General features: G+C 36.8%; 1 protein-coding gene across 3 annotated transcripts in view; it reads right to left on the bottom strand.

Annotated features, from left to right (window-relative positions):
• CUL3 (cullin 3) overlaps nt 1–22,082 on the bottom strand; it is a 98,395-nt gene that overhangs the window by 31,818 nt on the left and 44,495 nt on the right. For all 3 annotated transcript variants that reach the window (XM_087424756.1, XM_087424757.1, XM_087424758.1), the window contains 3 exons: nt 4,301–4,461; nt 3,155–3,269; nt 804–1,032 (listed from right to left, as the gene is read on the bottom strand). In XM_087424756.1, coding sequence (XP_087280882.1) covers nt 804–1,032; nt 3,155–3,269; nt 4,301–4,461 — 505 coding nt within the window. The remainder of the gene's footprint in view (nt 1–803; nt 1,033–3,154; nt 3,270–4,300; nt 4,462–22,082) is intronic.

Genomic DNA, 22,082 nt, shown 5'->3' with positions numbered 1-22,082 from the left:
AGAATAGCAAGAGTACCATGTTGACTTATTTAATACCATATCAGTAACTTATAAGTCACAGTTTTAAAGCAAAGCTTCAGAAAATAAGAATGAAGACAACATGACTATTTTCTTTTACTTATAATTTCTTCTAGAGTACCTGTCACAAAATATCATTTTTAGGAAAATAAAGGTAAACAGCCAAAAAGAGTAAATGCTAGAGTTATCTCAAAAATGTTTACATTTACTTTTATGCAACTCTCCTTTCTCCTTTTTCAGTCTATGACTTTAGAGTTCCCCAAACCAGCCTACTTATTTATCTAAATATGTTGATATGGAAGACAAATATTTTTGCATTTTAAGCACCCTTATCACAACTAACTCCCAAAGGAAAGCCTAAACAAATTTTAAGATTGGAACTTCAGATTTTAAAAGAATCATAAAAACTACAGAAAGTATGGCATGGAGAGAATCCAAACCCTCTGGTATATAAAAGCAAAGTACAGTAATAGAGGAGGAGATCATTGGCCTCACCAATAATATTAAACTTATCTTCTGGGTTAAGAAAAACACAGTGAGGAGACTTAAAATGCAACAGAGAAGAAAAAGCCACTCAGTTCACTAGCAGTATCTAAAACTGTCATTAACGAGTGTAAAGCTTTACCATTAAATCCTATCAAAGTAACAACGGTGAGAAACTAATGACACACGCCACAACTCCTTGAAAACTGACATTCATAATCTTATTTTAAGAAAATAAAAAAATTACTGAGAAGCTGGCAGAATTTTAAGGATTTAATTATTTTTCGATTGCTAACACTTACCTTCTGTTTTTCCGTTTTTCAACATATGTACTAGCCCAGAATTCTCCATTTCTACTATAGTTTTCATGTGCTTGGAAATGAGTTCCCTCTCAACCACCTTTACAATTGGCTCTTCGGTTGATTTGTCAAGGCAGTGCATCACCCGTTCTATTTCTTCATTAATTCTAGCTTCTACTTTCTTTATATATACTGAAGCACTGTTTTCTGCTAAAAATTTCTGGCTTTCCATCTGCAAGTAAGAAGCATGATTTTTTTTTTTAAACATAGAAGCAAAATGTGTCTGCTTTTCACTGGTTTTCTATAGTGTTTATCATAAACCACATTAAATATCATGAGCACTATTAATAGTTTATAGTTTCATATAGTTTGAATTATATCCTTTAAAGCATTACTTACATAGGACTAAATTAATACCTTATCCTTAAGCAGTGTTTTTCAAACTCTGTCAATGTACTCCAAATAGGAGAAAAAGTTATAATAAGCCCGTGCTAGTGAGGGTCAAAAGTACAAAATGGAGCATCTGACCCCAAAGGAGAGTGGGAAATTCTTCTTTGATTTAACGTAAAATTATGCCTAGAAAAATTCATCAAGTTTATCATACAGTTTTGCTGACACACTGCTAGTTACCAAAGTCCTCCTGTCATCCCACTCCCAGTCTCAAAGGAGTATACATACTGAAGTTTGAGAAGTAGAGCTTTTAAATAACTATTAATCTTGTCTGCCAACACCAGCCTTACAGAAGCTCCACTTAATTATAAACGCTAACCCAGTTGATTTTAACCTATTTGATGGTAGGATTAACCAATATACCTAAGAATTACATAATACAAGACATGATATAAACCGTGTAAAAATTTAATAACACTTCCCATTTTCTTAACAAAAAGTAGTTTTAATCCTTGAAAATAATCACGTTTCTAAGAACAGACATTACCACACCAAACAAAAATCTTGGTGAGACCATCTCTCCACTCACTATCAAAAACAGTATGTATTGGGGCTGGCCTCGTGGCTTAGCGGTTAAGTGCGCGGGCTCTGCTGCTGGCGGCCTGGGTTCGGATCCCGGGCGCGCACCAACGCACCGCTTCTCCGGCCATGCTGAGGCCGTGTCCCACATACAGCAACTAGAAGGATGTGCAGCTATGACATACAACTATCTACTGGGGCTTTGGAGGAATAAAATAAATAAATAAATAAAATTATTTAAAAAAAAAAAAACAGTATGTATTAATATGTATATACACACATACACAAGTCACTGCAGCACACTTTGGAACTTGACAATTAATCTATTGGTATTTCTATATTGCAATGAAGGAAATTAAAACAAATGCAAAGGTCAACAATATCTAGAATTAGTTGCTGTATTAGGAGAAAATAAAGACTGTTTCCTACATTATAAAATTAATAGTTCATAAAGCATGGTCCAGGCTCACCAGTGCTGGCCACAAAAGTCTTCCTGATGGGCTATAAACTGATTAAAAAAAAAAAAAAAAGCAGCAAGTCCATTCTTTGTTTCTTTATGTATAAATAACACCAAAATACCAAGTTCCATTTTTATATACATCTAATGGCTCTTATGAATGACCTACTGAATTATTAGCAGTTACTATAATTTTGTACTCATTTATTTTTTAAAAAACATATTATTGGAGGAAAACCTTGAAGCTAGTATTCAAATAAGTCTGTTTTGGCAACACTGCAAAGCTCCTACTATAAACTGCTCATACAGCTGAGACTTTCGGGAAGGATGCCTGGTTATTATTATCTTATAAATATTGTCTCACATTTGTCATGGTATCAATTATTATCATTTCATTACAAGTTAGTACTAGTTTAGCTTCACTTTTGGCAATTTAGTTGGTTTGGGGTTGTATATACCATGGAAAACTTGTATCAACTGCACTTACTGACCTATAATTTCCTAATCCACAGTCTTTAAAACATATATGCACTACGGATCATACATATTTCTTTATTTATTTTACTAGTTAACTTATATTACCAAAAGCCTGAATAGTGAGACTGCACTGATGATGCACTGCCTATGAATTTATGGTAAATAATTTGTAACATATATATATAATAAAATGTTAAGGTTATTTCTAAGTTTATGTTTTTTAACATACAATTTAAAAAATCATGTGTACAGGTGCAAACTCTTCAGTTTGTTTCCAGTGAGTCCCTTTACTGAAATGTAAGCAAGTGAGGTGGGTGTGCTGAAGGGCATTTTTTGCACCCTCTTCCCCAAAGGGCCTCAGTAAAAAAAGGTCAAAAAGATCAAATTAGTAACTATATTCAATAACTTTAAGAACATCTCAAAAGCATTTATTTATATCTTCACTGATTACCTGAAAAAATTCTGCGGACATTTCCAAAAAAGGAGCTTCAAAATCTTCTTCATAGACTGATCGTCCTTCAAGACCTAAAATCATTAACATCTGGCAAGCATTTCTTATGGCGCCTCTGTCAAAAGAAGTTAAACCACTTAATAATCAAATTACAATAAAGATTCATGTAAAAAACGCAACAAATATAGCTAGAAAGACTTTCAGAATATTTTTTTTATCAGTGACCAATTTCCCCTATGCCACTCATTTATAACATAAGGATTTAGAGTGATTATAATGGGAAAGCATGTCTTGTCTGCAAAGCTGTTTATCTCAAGTTGTTCTCATGCTGTTGTAACTTTCAAATTTTACTGAAAATATGTTTAAGATGTCTAAATATTTCTGTGTATTTAAAAACAGAGACAGAATAAAAAGGCTGTTTATCAGGAAGCCAAGAGGAGAGAGGGAGGCTATACTGCCTGACATGGGCACAACACATAACTACCCATAGGCAATATAACTGTTTTGTACCGTATGGCTTTTAGGCAATCCGGACCAAGCATCAAAGATGAAACAAAAAGAACTTGACAAGTCTTCATCTAATAGCTGCTTTGAACACAGAGAAGCAGAGAAAGTAGTCTTGCATGTTTCAAGCCACTCTAGCTTCAGTGTCACAAAAAATGGCACTGCAATCAGGTTAGAAATGGGGAGGGCATATGACTCAAAAGAAGGGGTACAGAAGTTCTTAGTCATTTTAGACTATGTCCAAAATTTTTCTTCAAACACGTTAAGAAAGAAGGCTAGCCAAAAGCCCTTAAAGAAAAAGATGAAGAAACAAAAATGCTATCACACAGCAAAAAAGGAACAAAATGCCAGACTAAAATTTTAATACATGAAAAATCCAAAGGGAAACTAATGACTGTCTTGTTTTTAACAAGTATATTAAATAAAAGCTTGGGATAGTCTCTTCTAAAAATAGATGTGTGCTTTTAAGTTAAAATCTAGGTAACTTTGTTAACTGTGATATAAAGTTTCTGAGGATTTTCACAATGTGCTGGGCAATCAAACCTTTATTTATTTTAATAAAATTATGACAGCAAATTGATTCTCAAGATAGAACCACTAAAAACCAAAACCAAAACCTGAAGAGTAAAAAGATGATTATACCGGTCTACAACTTCTCCTTTCCGCTCTCTTGCGATCATATCCAATAGTGTTTGTCGTAGATGATCCCTAATACACCCATAACGTACAACTTGATCTCGAAAAATAATTAATCCCAAATTGTAGACATTCTCCACATTATTTTGTTGTACATATACACGGTCCTGCAGTTAAAACAAAATCATATAAACATGAGTACAACTCTTGAAAAGATAAAAATAACCATTGTGGGTGCTGGCCCGGTGGCGCAGTGGTTAAGTTCGGGGCACTCCGCTTCGGCAGCCCAGGTGCGTGGGTTCGGATCTTGGGCGTGGACCTACACCACTTAACAAGCCATGCTGTGGTGGCGACCCACACACAAAATAGAGAAAGACTGGCACAGATATTAGCTCAGGGCCAATCTTCCTCACCAAATTAATAATAATAATAATAATCACTGAGAGCTACAATAATAAAGGAAATAAAATTCCAAAAGCAGTCAATTTTTCAGATGAGAAACACTGCAAACCAACTTAAGCAACACGGAATTTTCTTGTCCCTCCCAAGTTATATAAAAGAGAGTAACTCTTTACAATTTACCATTGTTAGTGAAACAAACAACGGCTACAGGTAGTTGCGCATTTACCCTAAGAAAGGAGGCGGGGAGCAAGCACTACACCCAGGAGAGGCAAGTAGGTAGAAAGCAGAGACGAAAGGTAGATGGCAAGGCAGGCAGACCTTCCTTCCTCACCAAAGACATGGCATACCCAAACACGGTGCTCACTCTCCTAAATAAACTGTACTTAAAGATCACATTCTTTGCAGTAAAACTGAGAGCTGAATGAAATACAGATCCATATTGACTTAAGTTGATTGCTTACTGGTAAATATTAAAAGCTCTAATGCTTACAATAGAGCAGCATCAAGTATTACATAATTAAACACCTCTAGTTACCGTCAATTCAAGTTGTTACCAAAATGATTACAGGTGCCTCACTTTATAGAGCACACATAATCTAGAATTATTGGCTATAAAAGTCCTATTTTGTGTATTATTTGAAAATCTGTATTTATCCCAAAATACATTGAAATAAAAACTAGTGTTTTTAATTCACAGAAGGATTAGTAATAAAATTCCTTTTCATTCTTAACCATGATCTCTCTGGGCTTTGGTGGGTCTGCGAACTTCCTAAAATTATAAAATTATTTTGTATTTGTTCTTACATTAAACACTTTGGAAACGGACCCCATAGCTTTCATCAGATTCTTGAAGACATCTGTAATCCCAAGACAGTTAAGAACCCCTGCAAACTGTGATCTTTAAACTTTTAAAAGGAACACTGTCATTATAAGCGACACCAAACAAAGCTACCAAATGAACATGAACAGAATTCCACCATATTAGCAATGCAACTAAAATGATATTGAGCAACCTTCCAACCAATTTTCACTAAAGTCTCCATGAGTAGTACTCTCTTCATATGACTTCATTCCTCCAACCTTTTCTCATTCATCTTACGCCATGGTACATACCCCATGGCTACAAGGAAAAGTTGCTTTTTTATTAGCATCTTTGGTGCCCACATTTCTACATTCTATATAATCTCAGCACAAACTCACCCCTTTCAAATTCTGACATCAAGTTTAGTGAGTTCAAAATTTTCACTGATGACTTCTCTGGTAAGTTCTTGGACTTCACACTTCCATCCTCAAGATCTTAAATTTCGAGTTTGCTCCTCACCACATCCTTCCTCATTTTGATGGCTGCCACTGTTTCACAGGTACTGAAGCTACTCTTTTACCTTAAGGCCCAACCCTCCCCACTTCTGGCTTACTTTTCAGCATAAAACAAGATGCATTCAATAAAAACTGGCATAAATCTAATAATTTAAAAAGCAATGAGAATCTTGTTTATTATGAAAATAATCACTCTGATTATTGCATAAATTAGTTATTTATAAATTTCATTTGTGCAGTTTTGAATATAAATTTCTGTGATACAGTAAAGTACCATATACAGAATCACTCTTACTCACTGCAATCAAAACCAGTAACCAGTTGGTTAATTAAAGACAAGTGGTAAGAGAGAAACTAGTAACCATACATACACATTTGCATCTTAAACATTTTACTTTAAAACATAAACATTCACTGAGATGAAGACTTTTTCTTTGCTACATGAGTCTTGTGATTAGAGTTCAATGTTGTCTTTCTTACATACACCCATACCTAATAAATTGTCTAACAGTTCTACTTTTAGTTTCGTTAAGATGAAGCATGAAATAGAGACATTTGTGAAGTAATCTGAATGTAAAATCCTGGATTTTTACAATTACCACTCCAGGCTTTTAAATAACCCACTCCTAATTCAAACCAATATTTAGTGACTCCCAGCACAAAGTTCAACTGGTAAAAGCAGAAGAGAGAAGATATTCTGGAAAGCAGTTGAATAGCAGTGAGAGAACTTTGTATCAGTCAGGTTTTTTCACAGCTAGAACAGAAAGTACTGGTAATTCTGGCAAGTCCTGTAAGTTTCAACCATACTATGCCTATGGGACATTAAGCACATCTTGTAGGGAATATATATATGAATTAGCGAGTTTAACATAGGTCTACTAAGATACTAACCTTTCTTAAGAAACCAATTGTTCTTAATTTAGGCTAAGAGAAATGTCAAAGAATTAGGTCAGATTTTACTGGTTTTGGTGAAAGGGCACTACCTATAAGCATTACAGAACAAAAGGTACATAGAATGTAATCTTCAGAGTAAATTAAGTGTTACATTGAAATTTTTTTAATGTCCCCCACTTTTTTGGCTTTATTGCAGTATAATTTATATGCCATAAAATTCACTCATTTATTTAAGAGTACAGTTCAGTAATTGACAGTACATTTCTATAGTTGTGTAACCATTGCCACAATCCAGTTCTAGAATATTTCTATCACTCCCAAAAAAATCCCTTGAGCCCACTTGCAGTCCATTCCCACTCTAGCATCCCTGCTTTCTCTTTCTATAAATTTCCTTTTCGGGACATTTCATATAATTGGAATCACATAATACGTAATTTTTTGCGTTTGATTTTTCACTAAGCATAAAGTTGCTAAGGTTCATTAATGTTGTAACATGTATCAATATGTCATTCCTTTTTAGTGCTGAATAGTATTCCATTGCACAGATACGTCACATTTAGTTTATTCACCAGCTGATGGATATTTTGGGCTATTTCCTGTCTTTGTCTACCATAAGTAATGTTGCTATGAACATTTGGGTACTATTACTTGTGGACATATGCTTTCATTTTCCTTGAGCAGATTTCTGGTGGAAGTACTGGGTAACATGGACATTGACAAACTGTTTTCTAAAACAGATATATCAGTTACAGTAAATTTTTGAATACGAAAATACTAGATGTGAGGTTAGGAATTTTTTGTATGATCTCTGGCTCTACCATTAGCTAGCTGTGTGACCTTGAGTAAGGTCCCGTTTATCCACTCTGGTCCCGGGTAACAAAAAAGGGGTGGTAAAGATAATTTCAAAAACTCTAATATGATTTCCTATGAAGCTTAACTCTCTGATCATAAAATAACATACACTAAGGATCAAGATACATTTCACTAGTACTTCTTCCCTTTCTATTTGTTATGAGTCTCTCCTGACCTGAGTTTCCCTCTTCTCAATCCTAAGCATAGGCATGGGCATGCTATCACTACTCAAGTAGGTGAATCTACAACCTTATGGCCTATAATGTCTGTTATCTCAAGCCCTCTGGCAAAAAGGCAGAGCAAGGGTCAGGTGCAGCTGATGAATTCTTCAGGTACATCGCCTATGGGGGGAAACAATGCTTCAGTCAAGGAAGCCAGGTATGACGGGAATACACAGCTGAGTGTCTGAGCCAGCAGAGAACATCTAAGTCCATGAAGGATGACTGGGGACAAGAAGACACAGTTGTTGTAGTACAAGATTTAAACCTTTGTCTTTTAACGTGAGACTGTCAAGGTGTATATAATGATTATAATTAAATGACACATAATATTGAGAAAACCTGTTAACCCTGAAATTTGATTATAGATACCAGAGAGCTGATAAATGGAGAAGGGAAAACCCACAAACTTCAGAATGGCTATTTAAATTAGTATTACTAAATAGTCATTTATTTTAATGTTTGGCATATATGATTAATTACTCTCAAGCAAAATAAAAGCTATACATGCACATACACAAGTGTCTAAGTGTATGTTAAACAGAAAGACATGCACATATTCACAATAAACTTGTGATCTGCACATGATACATATTAAAGTATTTGCTAAATGAACATGCTAAATTTGCTTACTGCTTATTAGCACTATCAGAAGGAATTCAGCTTGTTGGTACACAACAGCATTTTCATAATAGGTTCTTCTAATAGGAATCTCTTTGTTAAAAAATAAGTGGATGATTTTATGTAATACAATCTTAATGTAGTTCTAATCATTTAAATCACTGTAGGACTTTTATTTTGTACATATTTCTACATGAATATTTAATTCTAAAAAAAGATCTATTTAAGGGCCAGCCCCGTGGCTTAGTGGTTAAGTGAGCGTGCTCCGCTGCTGGCGGCCTGGGTTCGGATTCCGGGCGCGCACTGACGCACCGCTTCTCCGGCCATGCTGAGGCCGTTTCCCACATACAGCAACTAGAAGGATGTGCAACTATGACATACAACTGTCTACTGGGGCTTTGGGGGGAAAAAAATAAATAAATAAAATAAAAAAAAAAAAAGATCTATTTAAAATCCCAGCCCTAGTTAACCTCTAACTAGCTAAAAGAATACAATCACAAAGTACAAACAAGATAATCATTCTAAAAGAGAGAAAAAAATATTAATAACCTAAAAATAGTATTTTAATCTCAGGCCTTTTGATCAAAATCTAGTTTGTATGAGCCCAACATCACTCCTTGGTCTAGTGAAGAGAGCTCAGCTGAGATATGAAGTTGGTGGCTGCTTCTATGTGCCTTTTTAAGCCAAAACACAGGCATTTTAAAAATAAAATGTTCTGAAAAACATGTCTGAAAGGCTAATGTGTGAGTTAAATACTAGATTTACTAAAGGGATGTGAGTTTCATCACTACAGACATAAACTACATTGTAAATCTCTATCTATGGTTCTCTCTCAGGAGCTGCTATTCCTAGGCCAAGGTAACCTGCTGTGGGCAAGAAATCTTCACAAGCTAGATGACCCAGGGGTGAGTGAATAACCAACGATGGGACCATCTCATTGTCCCTGTTTTTCACAGAGCTGGGAAGAAGTCAGACTGGTTTGGCATCTGACTTCATCTGTACAGGGAGCCTGAGAAACCAACTTATAATCACTTCATCTGTAACACAACACCTACCTCACAATGCTATTCCACTTATTTCCACTTCTAGTCTTGAAAGAAAAGCTTTTATAAGACCAACTTCCCTGCCAAGAAATAACTATAAAAGCCAGATAAGAAATAAAAAAGTACCACCTGTTTAAAAGCATTAACTAGAACAGGCAGGTCTCTAGGAATTGAGATAAAGAGAGATGGAGTCTTTCTTCCTCTGATATAAGAAAAGGGAACCTCAACCAGCTGATCTGCATGTAAAACTCCTTCGGCAAATTCCTACTCATGACCTAGGGCTCCTTGCATTCCCAGCAGACAAGAGGACACTACAGCTTACAAGATGGTTGGCCCTACAAGGCCACAGATATTACTCCTCCCACCATCTTGGAAAACATCTGCCTCTTCCCCTTGACTGATGTCTTCACCAAGATACCTAAATATTTAACTAATGTACAAGAGATGAAAAACTCAGCATGCAAAAGTATTCTTAGGTGTCAAGACGTAATGCTATGCAAAAATACATATCTTACAGAAGTTAAAGGTGTGCCAAGTCAAGGGCAGACTTTGTAAATGGACTAAACAGCTTCATTAGTAACGGAATGGTATTAAAAACAAATCAAAATAAAACAAAACCAAATTTGATAATGAAGTTCAAAAAATAACTTACTACTTAACTTACCTGCAAGAAATGGTTCAGCACATACTTTTAACCAACAGTCATTATGTCACAGAAAAGCAAACTAGAATAAATGGGTAATTGGCACAGTAATCAATGGTGCACCCAAGGAAAGAAACAAATTATAAGCTCTTTTACTCATATTTAGTGTCTCATTTGAAGAATGTTCCCTTGTAAGATTAGACAGGTATTTGGGAATCAAATTCTAAAACTAACCTTTGGGTCACATTCAACTCGAAAGAAAACTTAGTACTACAAATATAAATACGACAGTCCTTCGTCTCAATTATAAAGTTTAAGGGATCTCTCTATAAAATGTTTGCTTCAAATACCAGTAGTTCAGTACTTTTAATAATACCACTAAGGAACCAAGGGCAGTTAAGGATTGGTACACTTGGTCCCTGCCTGGTCCCACTTACAGCCAATGGTAGCTATTTATTTAGACAAAGACCACTGTTAACACTGTAGGGAACAGCTCTGAAAGTTGGTTTATCAAGCAAACTCAAGCAGGTTAATCAAACTCTTAAATAATTTCTCTTTCAGTTTCTTGTCCTCACAGCAAGAGGATCTATAACTGTGTTTTTGTTTATTTTTTTAAAAGAGGAATGTAAACAGGGTTAAAAATCTCTACAAATATTAAATATCCCACTTGTAAACTACAGATAAACCCTAAAAAATTACTCATTTTTTAAAAAACCAAACAAGCAAATAACTCTATAACAAGTAGCTACTGTTTGTTAGAACATGTTTGAACCTGCTTTCCCAAGCTTAATCACTAGGCAATCTTCTATCAACAAGCAATAAATTTAAGTGTTTTCAAACAGGGTTCACTTTCAAAACATGAAATACATAAGAGGTAAGAAGGCTTAAAACAATGAAATAGAAAATTACAAAAACAAAAAACAAAACATAAAGGTAATAAAAAGTTTCTACTGCAAAATTATAGTTGAAAAAAGTCTCCTTACATCAAAGCTTAAAGAACTGTCCCAATATTTTCCACAATGCTAGTGCCTGATTACACTGCTGAAAAGGCACTGGTAAGATATGAAATAGTAAACTGTACAGACAGATTAACATTTCTGAATTTAACAGTATTACTGGTAAAGTGAATGGAAAAGCACAGAATATGGTATCAAGAAACGTGGCTTGAAAACTTAGCTCCACCACTAAAGCTCCAAGTCATAGTTCCCACCACTGTAAAATGGGCCCAAAATCCCTCCAGGGCTGTTTTTAAAAGTTTTTAAAACAGTGTAGTTGTAAGAAATTCTATTTAAAAATACTTTCCATTTATTTTAAGAATTGTCTCCTAGGATATATGACAAATCAAAGCCCTAGTCATGTTTCTCTAAAGCTGTGTAACTTATACCAAATCATAAAAATAAGAGCCCTGTTCCCTACTCCACAATTTAATAATCTAATGGTGGGGAAAAAACAAACAACACTAGAAAATAGTCCCAATAGGACTATAAGAGTAATCACGATCAATATCCTGGAGCAATGAGATGATATGACTTTGAGGAAAGAAGACCTGTATTAGAGAAGCGACATAATTCAGTGGTTAAGAACACAGATTTAAGAGCCAAAAAGGCTGTTTTTCAATCTTATCTCTGCCACTTACTAGTGTGACCTGAATATCCATCTGTTTACAGATGAGTCTGTTTCCTCATCTGTAAAATAACACCTTCCTCAAAACACTACTCCACGTATTTCCACTTCTAATCTTGAAAAAAACAGCTTTTATAAGATCAATTCCTCTGTCAAGAACAACTATAAAAACTGGATGAAAATAAAAAGCTACTGCCTCACATCCATCAAGATAGCTACTATTAAAAAAAAAAAACAGAAAACAACAAGTGTTGACGAGGATATGGAGAAATTGGAACTTCTGAGCACTGGTGGTGGAAATGTAAAATGGCAGCCACTACGAAAAACAGTATGGCAGTTACTCAAAAACTAAAAATAGAATTACCATATGATCTAGCAAGTCCACCATCTGGGAATATACCCAAAAGAATCAAAAGCAGGGTCTTAAAGAAATATTTGTACACCCATGTTCATGGCAGCATTATTCAAAATAGCCAATGGGTGGAAACAACCCAAGTATCCATTGACAAATGAATGGATAAGCAAAATGTGGTACGTACATACAACAGAATATTATTCAGCCTTAAAAAGGAAGGGAATTCTGACACATACTACAACATGAATGAATCCTGAATCACAAAAGGACAAATACTCTATGATTCCACTTATAGATATAGATACCTCATGGTATCTAGAGTAGTGAAATTCACAGAGACAGAAAAGTACAGTGGTGGTAGACCAGGGGCTGGGGAGAGGAGGGCATGGAGAGTTACTGTTGAACTGGTATAGAGTTTTAATTTTTACAAGATGAAAGCTCTGGAGATGGATGGAGGTGATGGCTCCACAACAGTAGGAATGTACCAAATATCACTAAGGTATATGCTTAAAAATGGCTAAGATGATAAATTTTATGTGTATTTTACAACAACTAAAAACAAACACACACCAACTGTTCAAAAGCATCAAAGAGCAACAAAGGCAACCTGGACTTGTGGGGCCAAGGTTCCGAAGACAAGGCAAGTATACTGAGAGGAGCCCCACATTCGCCTTCACTCGTTCCCTTAGGTCATTTGTTGTATTTGGAGGACTGGAAATAAGAGGCCACAAGTGGGCTGGCTATCAGGCAGCTAGAACTTAGGAGGTCCAAGCATGAAGAGGAGAGAGATGCAAAGAACCAGAAATTCTGCAAGCAAATTTTCATCGAGATGTTTACTCACACATCACCTAAGCATGGGTGAGACACCAAAACACCAAACATAAAGCAGCACTGGGAGGCTAAAGAACTCAACAGAGACTCTCAGCAGGCTCGCAGTGGTGAGCAGACAAAAGCTGGAATTCAAGGCACAGTAACGTGGAGACCAAACTGGTAAACCTCAGGCTTTTCGCTGAGACCCCAGAAGGCTATTCCCTGTGAGGAAAGATATGCACTGGAAATAAAGGCAAATTAAAAATAGACCAATCTTAACAAAGCCTACAAGCCAGCTTCACCTAGCTCATGGTGATCTGCCCACACCGTGCCTGCCTGCCTGCCAGAAGAAAATCACATTTCCTTCCAAGGAAGGTTATCACCCAGGGCCTTCACAATTTTTCATCTATAATGTTTGTAAAAGTACCAGGCTTGTCCCCCCACCAAAACAAAACAAACACCCCAGGGTCAAATGTCTGAAAACCAAGGGGAAAAAACCCAGGAAGTTAAAGTATTCTAAAGACTCATACTATCCAGGAAGTGGTTAGGAAAAAAAACTAATATAAGGTAAACTAAAAGTCAAGGATCTATGTTGTAATCTCTAAGGTAACCACTAAAGTAATAATGAAAGAATATATAAATAACAGCTAATGGAGAAGAGGGATGGGATAATAAAACATACTTGATTCATCTAAAAGAAAGCTAGGAAAAACAATAAAGAACAGATGAGACAAACAGAAAAAAAATAGGATGAAAATTTAAACCCAAATGTATTAATAATTACATTAAATATAAATGAACTATATGCTTCAATTTAAAAACAAAGACTGGGGCTGGCCCAGTGGCATAGTGGTTAAGTTCACGTGCTCCACTTTGGTGGCCTGGGATTCGCAGGTTCGTATCCCAGGCGCAGACCTACGCACCGCTTATCAAGCCATGCTGTGGCAGCCATCCCACATACAATAGAGCAAAATGGGCAGAGATGTCAGCTCAGGGCCAATCTTCCTCACCAAAAAAAATATAAATAAAATTTAAAAACTAATAAACACAAAAATTATCAGATGGGGTTAAACAGCATGTTACTGTATGGTGCTCTCAAGTGACACACCTTAAATATAAGGACACAGAAAGGTAGAAAGAAAAGGATGGGAAGAAATTTGCCATGCAAACATTAACGAAAAGAAAGCTCACATAGTAATACTAGACAAAGACTTGAAGGCAAGAAGTATTAGTAGAAACAAAGAAGGATATTTCATAAAAATAAAAGCATCAACTCAACAGGAAGATAAAACAATCATAAATTTATATTCACTTTGTAACAAAACCTCGAAATACATAAACTAAAAGGAGCAACAGGCAAATCCAAAATCAAATCTGAAGATTTTAACATTTCTCAATAGCTGATATAACAAGCAGACAAAAAACATCTAGTGAAGATGTGGGAGATTTGAACAATGATGGTTAATAAATTTACCAAACTGATATGTATACATTTATCCAACAACTGCAGACTGAAAAACTGGAATTAATTAAAATTAAATACTTCTCTTCAAAGACACCATTAACAGAGAGAAAAGGCAAGCCCAGAATAGAAGATGGTATCTCACAATACATATATCTGACAAAGAACTTTTATCCAGAACATATAAATAACTCCCAAAAATTACCAAAAAACAAACAAAAAAAACAGAAAAAAACACACTTTTTAAAGACCAGCAAAAATCACGTGTACTTTTATTTGTTATATATCAACAAAAACGTTTTTAAAAAAATTAGTAGAGGACTTTCAAAGGGTTAGTATACTATCAAAGAGAATAACTGCTAGGGCATCTAATAATTTTGGTGAGTTTCTAAGTATTCCAATAATGATGATTTTAAATAACTTCTGATGACAATCAGGAATCTAAAATGTTAGGAAGTCAATTCTTCAGTGAGGATTTTAATATGAGACTGAAAATAAAAAATAAGAAAAGAAACACAGAACACTAAAGATTTCTAATATGCTTTGATAGTTTACATTTAGATCATAAAGTCTTAATTAGGCTTGGGAAACCAGGATTATCTGCCCAAACGAATGTCCACATTATAAAACTGCCCACTGACAGAAGAACTCGGAAAAAGGAACCACAGTTGTTTAGAAGAGTGCTTGATACACAATACACATTCACTGTATACTTGCTAAATGAATTTATCTTCATAAGCACAAAGGTGAATCAATGTTAGCTCAACTCGGGGTAAATTATCATAAATTCTGTTAAGCAGAATCAGTACATAATTATTTTGCACTGAGGTGGTACAGCAAAGTAGTCAAGACCATGGGCTTTGGAATCAAAAGACTTGGATTCAATTCACTACTCCAGTAACGTAGTAACTGCGTGATCTTGGCAGGTTAGTTAACTTCTCTAACCTCAGTTTATTCATTTGCAAAATGGAGAGTACAAACACCTGGAAGGTCAGGTATTTAAAACATTTAGCACAGGGATATAGCCATGTAATAAATGATATCTGTAGTTGTGTATTCAGAAAAGTATTTTTACTTTTTCAAAGAAATGAGAAGAATAAAAATTTTATTAACAAACAAAAAAATAAAAATTTTATTGCTTTCCCAAACTACTGCTTAAAAATAACAATCAAGGGGCCGGCCCGGTGGCGCAAGCGGTTAAGTGCGCGCGCTCCGCTGCGGCGGCCCGGGGTTCGCTGGTTCGGATCCCGGGCGCGCACCAACGCACTGCTTGGCAAGCCATGCTGTGGCGGCGTCCCATATAAAGTGGAGGAAGATGGGCACAGATGTTAGCCCAGGGACGTCTTCCTCAGCAAAAAAAGAGGAGGATTGGCGGATGTTAGCACAGGGCTGATCTCCTCACAAAAAAAAAAAACAAAACAACAATCAAGAGATATTGTGATGATTAAATGAATTAGTAAACTTAAGGCACTTAGTGCCTGGCACACACAAAGGGCTAGAAAAGTGTTAAAGCTATTATAAGGAATGGTATTGGGTAGACTCATAGCCAACCAAGGCTCTATCAACCCACTTTAAGAATTCTTAAAGCGGGGCCCGCCTGGTGGCATACATTGAGTTCTCGTGCTCTGCTTCAGCGGCCCGAGGTTCACAGGTTCAGATCCCAGACGCAGACCTATGCACCGCTTATCAAGCCATGCTGTGACAGGCATCCCACACATCAAGTAGAGGAAGCTGGGCACAGATGTTAGCCCAGGGTCAATCTTCCTCAGCAAAAAGAGGAGGACTGACAACAGATGTTAGCTCAGGGATAATCTTCCTCACCAAAAAAAAAAAACAAAAAAGTTCTTAAAGAAACTGTCATCAACTTAATACTACCTACCCACACCTCCTGCTTTTTCCTTCATTACCATTCCTCAGACACATGTAGCTGTTTACTGTCAGTTGTAAAATGGTATAAAACTTAACAGCTGAGGGCCGGCCCCATGGCTTAGCAGTTAAGTGCACGCGCTCCGCTACTGGCGGCCCAGGTTCGGATCCCGGGCGCGCACCGACGCACCACTTCTCCGGCCACACTGAGGCTGCGTCCCACATACAGCAACTAGAAGGATGTGCAGCTATGACATACAATTATCTACTGGGGCTTTGGGGGAAAAATAAATAAATAAATAAACTTAACAGCTGAAAGAGTTCTAAAATTTAAAATGATCTAACCAACACATCCTCAACCTGATCCCATAGAGAGGCTTTAGGGAACCCATAAACCCCTTGAAACTGCATATAAAAGTGTACATTGTGTGGTGTGTAGATGCACAAATGCCCACTTCTAGGAGATGGTCCATGAATTTTGACCATTCTCCAAGGGATCTATAACCCCAAAAAGATAAGAGCCAGAGTTCTTATCCAATAAGTTTATTTTCCTTATAGATAAGGAAACGAGTCTTATCCAGAGAGGTTAAATGACTTAAGCAAACTAATGACAAAGCAGAAACTGAAGCTGAGAGTCTCTTAATTCATGATTAAATACTTTTCTCACTAAACTTCTTATAGTATATATACTGGGAGCAGTCCCTTTTATGTACACAAGTTTCATTTCCCTTACTTCCTTCAGAGATACGTGCTTTATTTCTGACCGTTCCACAGGAGCTACTTCACGACGGGCAGTGCAAAATACCTGCCTCCCTAAACTCAACGTCACGGACTGCTACATCATCACTGCACACAGACAAAAACAGTTCACGGGGCATGGTAATCAAGGTGTTTATGGTTCTTTTAATTAGTTTGAAACAGGAATTGAGATGCAAGACCAGGAAGAAATCCTAATTATCAAGCACAATACTCTTAACCTTTACAGTATTTATGATGCTGCACTGGTTTTATTTTACATAAAAGGCTAGTACTCAGCTTCTCACCTAACCATACAAAGATGCCAAGGTATTTTACTGTCAATCACAAACGCAAGAACGAGAGCACATATGGGGAAAGCCTGTTTTGAGCAGACCCTTCTTGCAAAAGCAGAATCACTAAAAATATGAACAAGTCTGAAGCTTAATAGCCCAAAAGCCACTAGATCCTATTTTCTTCTAAGATATCACTTTGAAAGCAAAGAAGGTGGCAGGAAGACTCTTAAGCAACCTACCTGTGCTTTTCTAGAATAAAGCTATTTTCAAACTTCTCTAAATGTGTAACCTAGAATATTCTAAGGAAGAAATTTTTTTGGATCTAAAAGCATCAAAATCTACAAAAGAAAATACAGCCTCACAAATTCCACCATCTCCATGTTCTCATCCTATCTTCGGACCTCCAAGGACACACAAATCTTTGGAGGAAGGCTTTGGCAAATAGCTTACGTTATGTCTCTCAACTCCGCTCACTGCCATTTATTACTTTTGGCAACCGCAACATTCATAACAACGATCAATCTGACACACTCCTTACAGACACCTACATTTTCATCTCCCATCTTATCAGGATTCCCTTCACTCACACATTGATATGGGCAAACCTTGAACCTCATCATGAAAAGACATCCCATACCTCTGGCACTGCAGATCTTCTTTCTCCTCCCACCTCTCCTACTTGATTACACTTAAAATAACGTACTCCTCACTCACTGGATCTCAAGGTCTACTGATCCCTAATACCGAATACTTATATTTACTGGGAGCTTATGATTCACTTGCCTACTTACTAAGCAGCACAGACCCCTAATGAACCATTTCAATAATGCTACTATCTTAGAATTCTCCCCATAACAACATGACACATTCTATCAGTGGGTTTTGCTTACCTTGAACATTCTCCTGAGACTGCTAGGCACTCCCGGAAAAGTACAAACTCCGCTGACTGCCTCCACTATACAAAATTTGTGCCAACTCACCTGTATTATCCCCTCACAACTACAGATGACCCATTTATTTACAGATAGTTGACCCCAGCACAGGGGATTTTCCAAATTTTTTGCTTGTATTAGTTTCCTACGTTGCTGAATAAATTACCACAAATTTAGTAGCTAATTTAATCTCTTACAGTTCTAGAGTTCAGAAGACTTAAATCAGTTTCACTGGGCTAAAGTCAACATGCCAACAGAAGGAACAGGGCTGGTTCCTTCTGGAGGCTGAGGGGGGAATTCACTTGCTTGCCTTTTTCAGCTTCTAGCAGCTACACGTAGTCCTTGGCTGTAGCCCCTCCTCCATCTTCAAAGTGTTAATCACTCCAATCTCTGCCTCTGTCATCACATCACCTTCTCCTTTGTGACCCTCTTTATAAGGATCTTATGATCCCACTGGGCCCACCGGGATAACCTAGAACAATCTCCTCATCTCAAGATCCTTAACCTAATCACACCTGCAAAGTTCCTTTTGCCATATAAGGTAACAATCCCTAGGTTCGAGATTAGTCATGGACATATCTGGGGAATCACTATTAAGCCTACCACATTCCTTAACACCTCACATGCCTCCACCACCCTAAACTGATGGTCCCACCTTCTACTTTAGTAAGGAAACTAAGAGCATCAGAAAAGAGTTTCCTCAGCTTCTCTCCTCTTCACAAAGTTGCTGCTACATTCCACCTCACATCTTTATCCATCCTTTATGACTTTCCAAATAGCTCAAAGAAGCAGTGACCCTCCTTTCCTGGGAAACTCTCGCCCTATGCCTTTGAATTTACAGACTCTAATCTTTAAGGATAACTTGCAATAGTACTGTATCTTCGCTGTTTGTGAAAATGACTGGAAATACAGACAAATTAAGTAAAAACATTAAAATATCTTTGAAATTCTATACAGTATTATGTAGAAAATTCTTCTATTAACCCTATATACCACAATAGGAAATGCTTTTCTATTTCCTTTGGCATTAATTCTAATGGCTCAAAAGGAGCCTATAGAATACCATCCATAAATTTAATTTTCCCTTGATATTGTATTCATTTTTACAGTTTAAGGGAAAAAAATTAACCAAATATTAATATATACTTATGGATTATACCGATAATTAAAGCAATTATATAACCTATATTATAACAAACTTTCTTCATAAAATACTCAAATCTTTCCCCAATCATTAATCTTTTAAACAATTAAAACTGAAAAGGAAACTTACACTAAGTAGCTCCAACCAATCTTAAAAGTTCAACACGTTAACTTTTCTTTAAGAAAAGAACGAATTAAAAATAACAAATCTATTAGATTTATAAAGCAGAGATTACAAACTCTAATGCCTTCAGGGGCCGAACAGGTAATGCCAGTCCCAAACACGAGGAAGGGGTGGAGTGGCAGAAACTAGAGGTCACGTCTTCCATCTAGAGACAGGTACACTTTACTTTTTGAAACACCGAACCTGCCAAACAGCAAAGTTATGTGGGACAAATTTTGACCAACGGCTGCCTCCATGTAACCTGTGATTCTATTTCCACTTTCAAGAGTCAGTGTGTCCCCATGCTATCTATACACTGAGGCTTACACGACATTTTAAACACAGACACCTCCTTGTTAAGAGTAAAAGTCAGTTAGCTGAGGGGGTGGAAAGTGGGTAGAGAGTGAAGCATCTTTCCTCCCTCTCTGAGCCTGAGACATAAAATTCCAACAGTTAAAGCCAATATTCAGAGGAACAAGAAATCTGTCTGGGCTCCATGAAGGTATAACCCGTACACCTCAGGTAGATATATGTGCCCTATCTAGCAGGTAATGTGACCTGAGAAGTCTGAAATGAGGGTAAAAATCTTCAAAGAAAATAATGTAGATGTCAATAGGAAAAACTTTTCTGATTTTTGGAAAATTAAAAGCATTTATTTATCTTGACTGAAGTACTGGTTACAGGAGTGCATACATTTGTCAAAAATAATTTTATATACTTTAGTTCTACACATCTCAGTGTATATAAATTTTACCTTAATTTTAAAAAGCATTTATTTAATTAAGTCTAGAATACTACACATACAAAAGCAAAATGAAGAGAATGACAGATATGAAAATGAAAGAATTCTACCTTGTGGAACATAGATATCTTAACATTTTAATTCCCTTATGAATCTAAAATAGCATATTTTTAAATAAGCATTTTGAAAAAGCATGATCTATTAAAAAAGAATCTGTGTATTAATTCATCCAAGATATATACAAGTGCCTAGTTTGTGCAAGAAACTATGCTAGGTGTTAGAGACACGGTGGTGTCACAGACAGTGGCCCCTCCTCATCAAGTTCCCAGCGGGGAAAGGAGGCACTACAGTTGTTAATAACATCTGTGATAAACGCTGCAGAGGAACAGCACTGGGTACAGTGAGAGCAACTGCGGCCACTGGGCCGCAAACAGCATGGGTCAGGGAAACCTTATGAGAAATTTAAGCTAAGACCTAAGGGATAAATAGGAGCAAATCACATAAAGAGAGAAAACATTCTGGAAACATTTCCAGAGAGAAGACATGTGTGAAGATTCCAAGATGAGAGATAAGGATTTCAGCATGGCAGTCACACGATCATGTGTTTTAAAATAATAACTCTATGGGGCCGGCCCGGTGGCACAAGCGGTTGGGTGCGCACGCTCCGCTGCGGCGGCCCGGGGTTCGCCGGTTCGGATCCCAGGTGCGCAGCGACGCACCGCTTGTCAAGCCATGCTGTGGTGGCATCCCATATAAAGTAGAGGAAGATGGGCATAGGTGTTAGCCCAGGGCCAGTCTTCCTCAGCAAAAAAAGAGGAGGATTGGCACTGGATGTTAGCTCAGGGCTGATCCTCCTCACAAAAAAAATAATAAATAAAAAAATAAAATAAAATAATAACTCTAGGAGCAATATGGAAAAGAGACTACAGAGCAGTATAGTGAATGTTATAAGACTAGTTCTGAATACTCCAAGAGAGAAATGAAGGTGCTTTAGTCTTGGGTAGTAGATATGAAAACAGAAATTGCACATTGTAGAAATACATGACATTGACAGAGAGGGAAAAGAAATTGACAAGAATAATTCCCAGGTTTCTGGCATGAACAAATGGAATGACACCAATTATGAGCTCATTTGGAAATGCCAGGTTTGAAGTACCTCTCAGACAACGAAGGAAGCCATCAACGAGTCTCAATGTCAGAGAGTGAGACTGGAGACATAATTTGGGAATCACCTGCACAAAGGCACTAAATGAAGCTATGGGAGTGAATGAGGTGTCTAGGAGAAGAGAGTCTAGAACTAAGCCCCAAGAATGCCTCTATTTACAGGGCAGAGGAGAAGGAGTGGCTGAGAAGGAACAGTTAGAAAGGCAGGAGGCATACCAAGGGAGTGCTTTGTCACAGAAATTAAGGACTCAACGTGTTAGAAGAAGAAAAGAGTAGGCAACTGTGCCAAATGCTGCTGAAAAAAATCAAGGAGAATGAGGATTAGCAGTGATCCTAATAAGAGCAAGACTCAACAGAATAGCTGACGTAAAAGCTTAACTGCAACATATTCAAAGTGAATGAAAGATGAGAAAATAGAGACAGCAAGTGTCAACATTTTTTATGAGACATTTAGTTGTGAATGACAATGAGACTCTGGGAGGCAGTACAGGAGTCCAAAAGAAAATT

Source organism: Ceratotherium simum, chromosome 37, assembly GCF_057802395.1.
Source record: "Ceratotherium simum simum isolate JZ-2026a chromosome 37, ASM5780239v1, whole genome shotgun sequence".
NCBI lineage: Eukaryota > Metazoa > Chordata > Mammalia > Perissodactyla > Rhinocerotidae > Ceratotherium > Ceratotherium simum.
The sequence above is the reverse complement of the archived record's forward strand: the minus strand, read 5'-3'. Positions and strand labels throughout refer to the sequence as shown.